Source organism: Idiotropiscis lumnitzeri, chromosome 3, assembly GCF_059441095.1.
Source record: "Idiotropiscis lumnitzeri isolate Australia: NSW breed Sydney's pygmy pipehorse chromosome 3, RoL_Ilum_1.0, whole genome shotgun sequence".
NCBI lineage: Eukaryota > Metazoa > Chordata > Actinopteri > Syngnathiformes > Syngnathidae > Idiotropiscis > Idiotropiscis lumnitzeri.
In genome coordinates this window covers 28,220,215-28,235,576 of record NC_142393.1, presented here as the reverse complement: position 1 = coordinate 28,235,576, position 15,362 = coordinate 28,220,215, and the positions used below count along the sequence as shown (strand labels likewise).

The 15,362-nt window shown below is 41.1% G+C and overlaps 1 protein-coding gene across 3 annotated transcripts in view; it reads right to left on the bottom strand.

Moving 5' to 3' along the window:
• Window positions 1-15,362, bottom strand: part of LOC148340715 (gamma-aminobutyric acid receptor subunit beta-3-like) — a 66,326-nt gene that overhangs the window by 24,741 nt on the left and 26,223 nt on the right. For 2 of the 3 annotated variants that reach the window (XM_088290829.1, XM_088290830.1), the window contains exons 2-4: window positions 14,453-14,503; window positions 13,235-13,326; window positions 13,031-13,098 (exon numbers count right to left, since the gene is read on the bottom strand). In XM_088290829.1, coding sequence (XP_088146955.1) covers window positions 13,031-13,098; window positions 13,235-13,326; window positions 14,453-14,503 — 211 coding nt within the window. Of the gene's footprint in view, window positions 1-13,030; window positions 13,099-13,234; window positions 13,327-13,415; window positions 13,819-14,452; window positions 14,504-15,362 lie in introns of those variants that run through there. The other variant, XM_088290831.1, reaches the window with a different exon arrangement.

Genomic DNA, 15,362 nt, shown 5'->3' with positions numbered 1-15,362 from the left:
ATGTGGATAAGATCTATTAGCAGGCAGGCCCGGCAATCTGAAGAATTCCAAAATTGTACCACCTTCAGGCCATTCAAAGTTTGATATTCAACTGTAATTGGATTCTTCATCATCAACACTACTCTTGTACACCACAAAGTCGTGGATCGTCATTAATCCTGAGCCTTTGTTAAGATCAATTGTGTTTTCTTTAAGTATGAATTTATACATTCAGTATCTATTCATCATCTCGGGTTCCAGAAGTTCTGGATGTAATAATCCTCAAAGAGCTTTTTAGGTCGTAAAGGTTCTTGCAGTGGCACATTATTGGACATTGCACATTATTGTATCATTATTTAATGCTGTTGGTTTTTCGTCCGTGACTCCCGGAACAAGATCATAACTTTTCCCTTCATCAATCACATCAAACGACGCCGCTCATATCTCTTTCCCCCAAGTAGGATCATACATTGGCTTTGCATTAACAACTCCCCCGAGAGTGACAGCAGGTGGCCAAGCACAAGCATGCCTAGACATAAATAATTTAATTCAACCATGTCCAAACACATTGCCGTCATCAATCTTGCATGTTTACAATCAAAATTAATTTGTGATGAGGACTAGTGTAGCTCTCCACTACTTGCCCTGTAGGGTGGGCTCTGATTTTCTGTGGAAAAGGATGGATTTGTGGCAATAACACCGATAATACCAGCGACCAGTGCAGATGATGAGCCTCAATTATTCAATTAAGACGCCTGGGTAATCACATTCATTTGTGAGGACCCAGATAAGCACAATTTTGGCTCTGATGTGACCCATATTTTATGTAATCGTTTCTTCTAGACTCCTAACACTTGTAATGTTATGTCATGATAGATACAAATCACACAGGAATTATATTATCACTCAACAAAAAGTGGAATACTGTTGCAAAGAAAATCTTCAGTGTGCTTGATTAATGAATCCTATGTTCCACCAGTCTGACTCAAAATACTTTGGACAGACAGCAAAATAATGCTTGCAAAGATCGGAATATTAATAAAAAGCAATTGACAAATTGGTTGAATAACACAAGCAGCAAGGACCTGAAAAATAAACGCAGACTTGCTGTTTTTCACAACCTTAACTTCCCATTTCCCGTGTAGGCCGGAAAACTTATGGTATGATAAGCAGCATCTACTCCATATGAACTCATGTTCACTAAAACAATTTGAGTCACCTTAATATAATTTGATCCTATTCCTTTGGGATGTCCCTGAGGCGGTAATCACCACAGTTGCAGGGGAATCCCTGAATGGTTTCCCATCACCTTTCCCTTCTTTCTATAGAAGGGTAAAAATAACACAAACACTCAGACGTTTTAGTTAGTGAGTTATTACATGTTATTAGAGGAGTTACGATGAATCGATGAATGGACAACAAATTCATCATGAAATTAATCCATCATATAATAAAATATAAATAATCATTTTTGATAAACGATTAATCGTTTAGTGCAGGGCTGTCAAACTCGTATTTGTGGCAGGCCACTTCGTAGTTATAGTTTCCTTGAAAGGGCGGTGAGGACTCTGAACCCAAATAAACGATCGGATCGCCTCATATTACATCCTGTTGGCGTCAGGCGGAATCCTGGAACCTCCAAAATCATCACTTTTCACAAGCATGCAAATTTTTGTTCAATCACGCATTGAATGGTGGTCAATAATTTTTAACAAATGTGTACTGACCAATAATATAGATTTGTGAAAAAAATGATATTTTTCAAATTTTGACATCAGCGACATACACAACAAACTGACGAATAACCAAACTGAAATCAGATGCCAGTAAAAACTGTCAGTTCAATTATGATTACATTTATTTTAATAGTGACATTGGTTGCAAAAAATGCTTGCAATTTCTCAATGTTTCCAAAAGTGAAGACAATTTGCAATTTTGGTATTTTAGCAAGAAGCATGAAGTCAAATGCGCATCATTTGCTTCCGTGGGCCACATAAAATGATGTGGCAGGCAGGATCTCGCCCCAAAGCCTTGAGTTTACCACCATTGGTTTAGTGATTATCATTGTGTTCAATCAATATAAGACATTGACAAACATTTGCTTTTGCTTTGTAAAACAATGATCACCATCTTTGTCACTTTTCTGATATTTTATGGACTAAACCAGTAACTGAATCATAAAAATAATATTAGTGCAGAAAATGCATCAATCAATTTTGGAAAAAAAAATAGCTATATATTATTATATTTTTTAACAAAATGATGAACATTAAAGCAGGTTTTTTATTTATCTCATTTCTCAATTAAGCAACAAATAAAATAATCATTAGTTGCAGCCCAATATGTTATTAATGATGTTCATTTATGTGAAGACACTGAGCGTATTCATGATTTCTCACAATAATTAGGAAAGAGAAAACATCAATATGCAACACTTTTCCCACAATGTACAAGTCTCTGCCAAGTTACTAGGGCTAACATGGCCAGAAATTCAATTCACAGCACCAATTACGTCCTTTCACCCTCACGGTATTTATCATGATGTAAAATTATAGGAGACGTCAACCCCAAAAAATGATTTGCAATAAATTGTGCTATGCATCTTAACTAATCTCAACATAGCGTCTTGATTAACTCATTGAGTGCCATTGACGGCTAAATACGTCAAAGATCCATTTTTTTAACTCGGCTGGTAGTGAATGAGTTAATAATGTGTTTGGGGAATATGAGTTAAGCAGCATAATCCACCCGTTTTTAGCCATCTCACTGAAAATGAAGTCTCAGTTGCTCAAGGCTCAGATAATGACCAATCACATGTTTCCTGAAACTGAGCCATGATTGGTCGATAGCTGAGGCCTGTGGCCTGCATAGAACATATTTTTGTAAAAACAAAATATCGAGTTGACTTCTGGATAGTTTTAATCATATACTCCATTAAATTGATCAAATAAATAATGATGATATAAATATTAATTATGATAACATAATTATGCAAATCGCAATCAAAATAGCTGGTGCAAAATAGGGCAAACTAATAATAATACATCTGATATTTTAAATCAAAACACTGCTCAACAGGCTTTTAGTTTGAACCACGCTTTCATCATTGCTAAATTATAGTGGCGTTACCACATATTTAGGAGCATCAGATCTTCTTCAGAGGCGGTGACAGCCAATCAACATCAAGAACATACTAGTTACATCACACACATTCGCAGCACAAGCAGTGCATCTATGCCAGCAAAGAACCACCCTTGTCCACAATCGTTTAATTGCTCATCCATTTTGTAACACCGTGGAAAGTAAAGCAGAGATATTCGTTCCTATTTATTATCAAAGGCTACAATTTCATCTCAAACATTCAGAAATAAAATATGTGCGCCTCATAAACAGTAGTAGAAACAGATAAGAGATGTCATCTTTAGCAAACATCTCCATCAAATGACGACATTGAGGAGCGATCGTCTCATTACCCAAAAAGTCTTCCCTCCTCGCTCCTTTGTCATCTCCTCCCTCCTTGATTGAATTTCTGGAGGGAGGTGCAACAAATACAGCGGAGCGAGGAGCGTGTAATTAGAGGAATTTGATGAGCCCAAAGTTAATGCAGTCCGCTCCAAGCAATTCGGGTGTATATGCAACCCCGCGAGAGACACGGCACGTGGTTCTGTCGGTGGTCAACAAAACAGGAGGTCCGTCAATACTGACCTGGTTACAGATGAAAGATGAAACTCTGTTCTTTCTATTTCCTGCCTTTCGTTATTAGCCAGGTTTTGGGCGTCCATCAGTGACGGACTTCCCACCAGTGTTTTATATATTACTGTCCTATACTCCTCCTCTCAACTGACATATTTGCAGAAGACTTCATTTCAGTTTTGGCGGTGTGTCTTTATTTATGTTTATATTTCTACAGTCACTCATTAAGTAGCCTGGTATTTTGCAGCTCGAAGCAGCTTAGTCTCCTGACTGCATTTCGATAGCTTAGCAATTAGCACGGCTTCGCTGTCTTCCTCCTTGCTGACTGCACCCGCTACCATTGTGAATAATGCTTACACATAATGTAATGCTATGAGAATGATGAAAAGCGACACTTGAACATCATCTTTCGGCACATTGACATCAACAAGGAGCTTCTGCCTATTCCAAATATTAGCAGCCATCATTTTATCCAACAGTACGTGGCCTCTTGAGACCAATTACACTCCATCTGTCTGGAAGTAGGATGGTGGATAAAAGACTTGAGTATATTAAGCCACACTGTAGAGGAAAGATCTGTGAGACCTACTTTGTAAATACAGTAGCATAATGATGGTGACACAGTTAGGCCCAACACTGGTGGACGTACAGTTGTTACCTTGCTAACTGCATGAGCTGATTTGATTTTCCCATACAAACCAGAAATGCCAAAAACAAGGAAAAACAAACCAAAAAAACGTCAGGGTGCAACAAAAACAACTAACTAGTAGGAACAAAAGCAGCATGAACATTTGGAGAAAGAGAGGTTTTCAGCGCTCAACAATGAATCGCTCTCTCTTTCGCCCACATGCAGCCGTGGGATGACTCGCTTGTTCAGGCTGTTAGTGTAACTTGGTGCTGACTGTTTGCCCACGTTAGGGTCTGTAAATTAATTTCCCCTAAAACAGGAGCTCAGAGGTCTTGATAACGCATACTACAGCAAATCCTGGCTGATTATTAAAGAGTTGGCGTGTGTACGGACAGTGTCACTACATCAACCAATGAAGAACGTGAATAAAAGTTATTTCTCAGAGGATGTCAAATAGAATTTTAGTTTTCAATCTTGAGCTGTGTCAACTAGATGCAAAATAAACAGATGTGTATATTATATATGTACGCGTATGTATGAGCGCAGGGGAGGATTTTACATACAGTTAATACCGTGGAACTTTACCCCAAAGTCATACAATTAGTTTGTCAACCAAGTGAGATGTCTACCAAATTCAAAAACATGACAAACTAAACTATTCTCCTTACACGACAATGATTTTACGCCAAGTACAGACTACTTCCACCCATCCATTATCTGTACTACTTTAGGGTCGCTGGGGTGCTGGAGCCTAACCCAGCTATCTTCGGGCAGTAGGCAGGAAACACCCAGAACTGGTTGCCAGCCAATCGCAGGAGACACAGAGACGAACAACAATCCGCGCTCACACTCACACCTAGAAGCAATTTAGAGTGTTCAATCGGCCTGCCATGCATGTTTTTGGAAAGTGGGAGGAAACCGGAGTACCCGCAGGAAACCCACACAGGCACGGGGAGAACATGCAAACTCCACACAGAAAGGCCGGAGCCGGAATCGAACCCACGACCTCCATACTGTGAGGCCATTGTGCTAACCAGTCGGGCCACCGTGCCGCCGCAGACTACTTTTTTTTCACCAAATCGTCGAGAGAGAAGCTGCTACATGCGCCGGCACGCCCAGATGAGCGCAACACACGAAACTAGACTTGCGCTGATAGCGACCAGGCGCCAGTCTAGCAAAATTCTCATCCACGGCGCAATAAATATCCTACTTTGGGAGGAACTATTTTGTAAAAACAGCTGATTGATCTAGGTTGGTCGATCAAATGTGAATCTTGACTTTCTTTAATGAAGGAAAATGTGCGTACATATTTCCTTTTTTTAAGAAAAATCACCCATGGAAACATGTTTAATGGAAATATGAAGAAATACGCTGCAGCTTGACATACGACAACTTGTTCAACTATTTTGCATGTTCAGATTTATACGATGGACAAATGCCAAAATGCTGTGGGGTGTGAGACAATTCAACAGAGATCCATTATGATACAAAATTGATCAAAAGATCAACATGACAAGCAATTGATCACGTCAGAAACAGCGAAGAGTTGGACATAACACTGGGGAACAATATGCAAAACAAGATCTGTTGAGTCAGATTTTTATACTGATTAAAACTGGCAGCTAGCATAGTAGCATAGGAATTAAGAAGATTAGTGCTGGCTTTTCTCTTAACCTTGTAATTGGGCACACCATTGTAAATTCTGTTTCGTTTTACGTTATTGTTTTAGTTGTCAAAGCTGGTAACTATTCTATTTGAGTGTTTTATTTACATACAGACATACACATGTATTTAATATTTTGTAAGAAAACAGGCATCCTACAGCTCAAAAACTAGACGTGATAGAGAAAAGATCAGGTTTGGGGTCCGCACCAAGAAAATCTGTTAAAAACAGCTGTCAGACCTAACTACCCAGTGTAACATTTGCACGGATGTGTGAAAGCATTTGCAACTTGTAACTTAAAAATGAGAATCAGCTTTTTTGATGCACACAAGTGACACAATGATGGGAACATTTGAAAAATGGACCAAAGCAATGAGACTGCAACAAAACCCTTGTTTCAGGTCTTTGGAATTAACCTGAATAAAACTTTATCCTCCAAATGATACCGATAGATATTTTATACTCAACATTGCCACGACCACGGCCTTTAGTTTATCCTGCTCCATGCGTGCAGGACTCGCGAGCCGGTGAGCTCGGCAGCCCTGGTGGGTCCCTCATAACTGATCATGAAAGAGCCCAGCTTAAGTATGAGCCTGTCTTTGCGCCGAACACAATTCACTGGAGTTCTCGCGATTACTGTAGCTGCCGTCTTCACCGATGCACAAGCTGCTCATCACATAATTGGGTATGTCAGTTGCCTTAACGATGTACGCCGGGCCGTATTTAGTCATTTGGGGCCCAGGGTAAGTAAAACCAGCGCAACCACCCACTCCAACACTTAAGTTCAATTTGACAAAAGGTGATTTTATGCAATTTGTTCCACTCTTTTGAAATCATTTAAAATTATTTGACACATTAAAAGGGTCAGTGTGTCGAATTTTTAGATTATTAAATGTTCATTCATATAAAAAAACACTTGATTTAATAATATGCAAAAAAATATGTTCCTTGAAATTAATGTACATTTTTTAATGTAATTGTAGGTCTAGTAATCACTAATTATGATAATTACTAATTATAACCCTTCCGTCATCGTCCCTCTGTCCTTACCACATCCATCCTCGTCCTTTTAAAGCGCTTTCGTCCTTAAACCCCCCCAAAAGAAAAGCATGCATGACGTCATAGGAGAGATGCTAAGAGCAGAGGTTACATAATCCATAAACACTATTTGAATCTCATTAGCTGGTTAATTTCCTATTCACATCCACTTACCGTCTGGGAGTATCGTGAGCGGAATGAATGGTTTACAACTGCTTAAGTGTCACCCAAGACAGCATTTAGTTGACAACACAACCACCGTCGGGCACCAGACTATGGAGCAAGCCAGAGGATAACGCAATGGTATTGCATTTTATTGCAAAACTTTTGTGTTTTAACGCAATGTTTTCAGTTTTTATTGCTTTATTTTGCAACAATAACAATAATAATGAAAACTACATGCATTATTGCAAAATAACCCAATGTTATTTTAGGAGGGGAACAAAAGACTTTTACTTCTGGGTTGTAACGTAAAATGCACGATGGCGCTGGCCTGAGCATGAATGACGGTTTGAGAGGTTTTTACGCTCTCGAGATGCCACAGACAAGGACATCGCATGCAAAAGGATAAGCTATGCACTAAATGTTACAGTTAGTTAACTTGGTATCCACCTTCATCCTCGTCACGGAAATGTGGCATAATCCATGGTATTACATGTGTTGATCCAGGAGAGGACGAACTATGCCTGTGAGTACTATGTTAGTACAGGAAATACACATGAAAAGAAAAAAAAAATGACTTTGCAGTGTTGTGCAGGGAGTTAAAGGCGGCTCTGTGGTATAGCAGAAAACAACAGTGGTCTTTCTTTTGAAAAGAACCTTACACAGCACGTCAAACGGTACTCATCTCTGTGACGGACGATTTCAAGGATGGGCAAAAACACACCGTCTTTGCTTAGTCCGTCCTTTTTTAAAAAAAAATCATCATCCTCCATCCCAAAAATGGGCGGCCACATCCAATTGCGGCTCACCTTTTTTGTACAGCTGAGCAATAATTGGTCATTAGCTGAGCTCTGACCAACTGTGATGACATTTTCAGTCGACAAATGTATCAAAATGGCCGCCCCTGACATAGTAGAAACGGGTTGATTTTACTGCTTAATTCAGATTCCACAAACGTAATATTAACCAGAATGTTTCGACTAGTGGGTCTGCATAGAACATTCTAGGGTTCCTTCTTGATGATTATTAACTAACTAGTTATATATAAACTTAAATGGACTTTTATGAGAACATTAATCAATATTTAATATAGTTCACCAATTCCACTAATTCCTCTCAAGGGGTCTTCGTTTTAGCTTGAACACCTGTAAAACGTGTGTGCGTATAAACTATATTTGTTTTATTCTTAGTTACCTGCTCTAAGCTTATAAATGCAAAATCATGAACTGACTGTATAGTTATGTTGCTTGATAAAATTCTAACTCAAGTGAGGTTGCACAAAGAGCGCTAAAGCCTTTAATGTTGTTAAAACAAGTTTATTATTCTATTCTATACTATTCAGATTATTCTATAGAATTTTCAGCAGGATAATCAAATATTGAAATATTATTTTCCTGTAACCCTACAGTGTTTAATTGTTAAATAAAAATCCATGCTTCAAGTGCCTGTGATGAACCTGCAAAAAAACTGCTCTTCAGAATGACTAATTTAGCAAAATTGCTCCTCAAAGAAATTATTTTGAGCCCTGCGTGTACTTAAATGTACAGAAGTCAAAACAGTGACTGATGATTTTCAGGTCATATTTTCATTTGCTGACAGAAATCACTGCCTCAGCTGGTTTCTTTAATTTATTTTGCCTGGCTCTGATCTTGTCCCCACGTGCCCCCTGTGAACCCCAAACAAATTTCGGAGGTAATTAGTGCGCCTCATCGAGGCCCTTTTCACATCTGCTGGGTGAGGAGCTTGCGCCCTCGTAAAGGGCAGTGGGAAAGCGACATCAGCGTACCTGCTGTGCCAGATGCTCTTACTGTGCTGTTTTCTGTTTCAATAAATATTTACATCTCACAGCTCTCCCTCTCTCTCCTCCCATATTTCTTACACTCTTGATTTTCTGCCAGACTTGATTCGATCTGCAGTTCATTTAATCAACATAGGGCAGACTTGCAAATAAGGAAAATGTCTAGAGAATATATTTTTACTGGCCACACACTTCATTAGGTATGCCCAATGAGCGCCAAAACAGCTGTATCAAAAGCTACTTCACGCTGAGAACTGCATCTATTATTTTGACTTTCCTATTTCGCAATATAATGTAGCCCAAAGATTTGAAGACAAAGTAAAATGCAGTTCAGTTTTCCAGTGGTGCAAATTCCAACTATAGAAATAATTAACATACTGCCGAATGAATCCCTCTGTAAATGTGTCATTCAAAACTGAGTGTTATTATCTGAGTAAATTGTGGCCTATCTGAATCATTTGCTTTTCAGTGTATTCGGCGTGTACTAAAAGTTTTTGCACTGTGGGTGGAAGCCGGAGTACCTGGAGACAACCCACACAAGCACAAAGAGAAAATGCAAACTGCACGTAGAAGGCCCAAGTTGAACTATGCAGCTGTGTCGCATGTTGAAGGACATTTTGCTCTTCTTTTGTCTAACAGGTATTCATTGATTTACTGACGCGGTTTTTACCGTAGGCGTAGTTTGCACGAGTCTGAAACTGCGGTTCATGACGGCCTTCCTATATGTGTATAAACAACGCCCATTCATCCATTCATTGTCTGGCGCTTATCCGGGGATCGGGTCGTGTCGGCAGCAGCTTCAGCAGGGAAGCCCCGACTTCCCTCACCTCAGCCGCATGTTCTAGCGCTTCGGGAGGGCTACCCAGGCTTTCCTTGGTCAGCCGGCAAACATGGTCTATCGAGCGTGTCCTCAGGGCCACCTCACCGGGGATACTTCCTGGAGGGGTCCGAATCAGATGCCCGAGCCACCTCATCTGGCTCCTCTCAACGTGGAGGAGCAGCGACTCAACTGTGATTCCCCCATGGATGACCGAGCTTCTCACCCTATCTCTAATGGAAAGCCTGGAACCCTGCGGAGGAAACTCATTCTTGTATTCAAGATCTTGTTCTTTCAGTCACAACCCACAGCTAGTGACCAAAGGGGAGGGTAGACACGTAGATCGACCAGTAAATCGATAGCTTCACCTTTTGGCTGAGTTCCTTCTTCAGCATGGCAGACCGATACAGCGTCCGCATCACAGCAGACGCTACACCCATCCGCCTGCCGATCTCGCGCTCCATCTCACCCTCACTCGTGAACAAAACCCCAACATACTTGAACTCCTTCACTTGGGGAATGATCTCATCCCCGACCTGGAGAGGGTACGCCACCCTTTTCCGACTGAGAACCATGGTCTTAGATTTGGAGGTGCTGATCTTGATCGCAACTGCTTCACACTCGGCTGTGAACCGCTGCAGTAAGAGTTCACGGCTTGAAGATGCTAACAGTACCGCATCGTCCCCAAAAGGCAGCGATGCAATATTGAGGCCACCAAACCAGACTCCCTCATTGCTTCAACTGCGCCTGTAAATTCTGTCCATCAACGTTTTGAACACAATCTGTGACAAAGGGCAGCCTTGGCGGAGTCCAACCCTCGCTGGAAACAAATCTGATTGCGGACCAAACTCTGGCATTGGTGGTACGTGGACTGAACAGCCCATATTAGTGGGCTTGGTACCCCACCAAACAAGGTCGTCAAAATATTAGAAACAGCTCCCATATTCACACCCACAATAAATGCATGCTTCTCTAATGATGTCAATCAAAACTAAGCATTATTATCTTAGTAAAAGCAGAACATTTCATAAAGCCTGATTGTGGAGGTGTATCATGAGGACAGGAGTTATAAAGGAAGGAACTAGAATTGATAACTTGAACACCACTAACTATATTCTTTAACATTTACAATTGTTTCTGCTGAAACAATAATTATTTTTTTTTGCACGACAAGCAGTACATGTTTCGAATAGTCCTGAACTTTAAGAACCAGTTTGTGATGAGTGTCCTTGGTCCTCTGTGTCTGGCTGCTATATTTTGTGGCTAGAATTGTACACAAGCAAATACAGGCAAGTGACCATTTTGAAAGGCTTTACTCCAGAGATGGCACCGAGAGCTGTGACTCTGCTGCTGGCTGGATAAAGCATGACAGTGTCACAGTCATTATTTCTTTCCCTCGTATGAACCCTGACCTAATTTATGGCAAGGCCATGATTTTTTTTTTTTTTGATTGGGTAAAGAGGGAATGCGCTGAAAATGAGCGCAATTTATGCACCACAGCAAAACGCATGTAACTCAAAAATAAGTATCATAATAAATCCTTGCACTGATATAACTCCTACAATAATAATGAGGTTAAATTGCATTATTGTACTAATAATGTAAGCAAAACATTCACATGCCTCACTTGGCTGATTAGTAGTCCAGTTATTTCCTGGACAAATTCTCATAAATCAGAAGTGATAACTGGCTAATATTGGCTTTGCACCTCGGTGAGATAAAGTGTGATATCGACTGATTCTAATCCACACATCAATCCCCGAAACACTATTCATCAGAAGAAATTAGTGGCACATAAATGTAATCTCACTGGATGCAGAGGTTGCTATAGGAATGAGTGGTTGAAACTGCAATCACCTGGTGAAGTAATCATCGAGTCATTAGTATTGATCACTGGCCACCCACGCATACGCCCCTTTGCGGTGCAGCACATAGCAAAGCTGCACTGGTCTGATGTGCTCTGCTGAACCAAACATTTCAGAAAGTCGTGGGCCCAGCAGATGGACAACGGTGCTTCCTTCAACTGCACACATGTAACGGCCCTTGTAAATGGTAAATGGGTTTTCACTTGTATCGCGCTTTTCTACTTACTAGGTACTCAAAGTGCTTTAAAACTGTTTCCTCATTTGCCTATTGATGATGCAGCATCAGGCGCAACTGTAGGTTCAGTATCTTGTTCAAGTCCACTTTAATATGGTCACGATGGACAGGGATCCAACCACCAACCTCTGTGTTGACCATGAGCCAGACCACCGTGCAATGTGTCAGTGCTGATAGTGTTTCTTCTAAAGCTAGACCTCAACCAAATATACTTGATTAAGTCTTTTAATTCACACGAAGCGTTTGAAAAAAACAGCCGGATAGTGTGAGACAGTGCAATCCCATTTCTGATGCAATTTAGGTCATTGTCTGCAAATGTTTTCGGAGCAGCCTCAAATCTTAAAGAAGAGGAAAAGCACGCACAATACACGTCTCGGCACAGACAAGCGGCATCGCCTCATTAGTGCAGCAGCCGGTCGGAATTGTCTGATAGCTGTCAGCTGAGTAGGCCTCCTGAGAGCATGCTCCTGTACACTGTTACCTCGAGCTCAGGAGGTTAACAAGCAGCACCAAGTGTGAGCTAAACTTCTGCTGGCTGCTGATTGTAAAGGTTAATATGACTTGAATGAGCTATGTAGCACTATTTTGCCAGGGCAAAATTTGTTTTTTGGAATGTAAATCAAGAATAATCTACACTATAAGGATATGTGTTGGACTTCTTGTTGTTTGTACCTTTTCCAGGGCAAAAGTGAATCTTGCAAACTGTTATATCTGTGTTTGTCAATGTTGCAAAAGACAACCTAGACCCACAACAGTGACAACGCTCATGAACCCTCCACCCCCTTATATTCCGTGTCCACACTTAGTAAGGATAAAAATCTCCATCCTCAGCAATTGCATTATCACCAGATTTGGCTCACAGAGCCTAAGTTTGAACGTATTTGTTCCTGGGGCCAACACTGTAGTAGGTACAATGATGTACTGCGAGTGCAAGCATTCAAATGTTCAGTGCCAAGAAAACCATCCAATCTGCTGCACGTCACACGATATAATAGGCTGAAAGGCAAACCGTGATTTACACTGGCACCCGTCACCACTACCGGCTACATTTGTAATTATGTACGAGCGCCAGTGCATTTGTGTTTCAAAGCAGCAGATGCATTATTTTATGTAAACACAAGCAAGCGGCATTCATAATGTAAATCCACTCACCATGTTGACTTCAGACACCATATCTATGCTGGCCACGTCTATGCTCATCCCGACTGCTACTGGGGCCCCTGGAAGAGGTTAAACAGCTCGTTATTATGCATGTAGGCCGACACCTCTACACCTGGCCACAACACACTTAATGCCACTCTCAAAAAAATTAAAAAAAAATCAAGCTGCTGGGGCGGCTTAATGATGGGTGAATACCTCCAAAGTCTGGCCTCAGTCGAATGTCGTACCCTTTCAGGAGTTTATCCACCGTCTCCTTCACGAATGACATGTTACCAGGCTCGTTGACGCTGAAACGACAACAAATCTTCACTGTGACTCGTGCATCGTGCAAACCTGGCCAGTAACCTTGACTTAGCGACACCGCGCGAGAGCTCACCTTTTGGCGCAACACACTATGGACCCCACCACCAGCGCGGACAAGACGCGCAATTGGCGAGCCTTGTGCAAAGTCAACATGTTTACAAGCACATACGACGGCAGCGGCGGTGGCGAAATACAAGAATCTCTTCGATCAACAGTCTCTCAAATCACAGTCAAATCCATTGATTATCCATGAGAAAAGTCGGCTGGAGAAAAGGGGCGCGCGCTTTGACTCAACAGCTCAATCGTGAAATATGGGCCGACATCGTTTCTCCGGACGACACTGGTTCTCTGGTCTGACTGTGTTGGAGCATTGAGCGTTCAGGAGCGCATATTGATGAGGAGGGTGGACGAGAAAGGCTGCTGCTGATGAAGCTGGCGGCGGTGAAGGCACTCGTCTCGTTCAAATGAGAGACGGAGCCCAACACTTGCACGCTGCAAGAAATGCCCACCAGTAGCACCAACAGGGGCGTTCCTGCTATTTATTTAGCATCTTACCCACAGCAGTTGGTTCCAATTAAAACCATTTCCGCATGCTATTTTCTCCAAGCCATTCCGTCTAAGATAAGTATTGAAAAAAATATACATCATTCCTAATGTTGCCCGATTGTGTTATTTGTTTGATGAACCTGGTGACATCTTCGACAAATTTGTTTTCTTTTGTGGGAAATCTTAACATCATCATTCAGATTAATTTCATTGTGGCCACAGCACGTCTTTTATGCAGAACTTCCAAGTTATTGTTTTCTTGAATTACACATTATTTTTCTTGACACTTTTTACAGTGTTCCTAACACCATCTGCAACAACCCCCTCCCCTTTATCTCCTCAAAAATGATAGGACTCAAACACAATCTGCGCTAGGAGGTTCTGGTTGCACGAATAAACCTAATTGCTCGATAATTGTGATTGATGTTTGTTGCCTGGGTTGATTCATTATCTCGGCTCTGGTCTAAATATTTAGGGTGGGAAGAGCAGAATTCCGATGGTCAGTCAGAGATTTTGGGAGAAGGGTAGTGGGTGGGTGCGGTTTATGGTTTTGGACCTGCTTACCTGCTTGTGTCATAGATGGCGAACAACTTCTTATTTCCGTCAACAGCATTCCTGAAAAACAGGTCAGACAAAAAATTCAACGGCGAGAATGTAGACATTCATGAATTGATTTATACTTTTTTTTGTTCAATCACGATGTAATTAAGTTTTTGACAGCTTCCTGAAAGCATCATTAAGTCTAAGACTTCAACAAGTACACTATGTAGGACAAATCTATATTTTAAAAAAATCGAATTCTTTCCTTCATGCCCCCCCCCCCCCCAAAAAAAAGATCTCCCTCCGCCCTCCCTCCCCTCGCCTTTCTCTTTCCCCTCCACAATCATTGGTCACTCCAGGAGCTGTCCACTGCCCACACGGTGCTGAAGTCAGCCTCCCCAGATGAAAGAGACGCATGGTTCTATAGCTACGTGTTCCTCTCAGTCTCCATTTCTACATTTCTCCTCAAACGTGTCTTATGAAGGTGAACGGCAGGAGAATGAATTTCAAATACAAAACTGTATTCAATGAAACATGGAACACGGGTACCCTCTTATGGCTACCATCAGGATGAGTTCACTTTGAGATATTCAGCGAGAGGTGGAGATGGACTTTTTTCAGGCAGCGCTACCGCCAGAAAATTCTCACAAGAATTACTTTTAATAAGGTAGTTAATAATTAAGCCTCGATGGAATACATGTAAATGAAATGTTTTCCACACAAAGTTTAGTAGGCCTTTGGAGCACAACACGCTTGGGATAGAATTCGTAATTATTAGGTCTACCATTAAAATTATGCAAATTACACGATTTTCTTCTTCCCATTCTTCTGGGTTATTGTGAGAAAAGAAGAAGAAGAGGAAAAAGAAGAAGAAGAACACGAAGAAGAAGAAGAAGAAAACGAAATGTTTTTTTTTAACTTTATTAACGTCAAC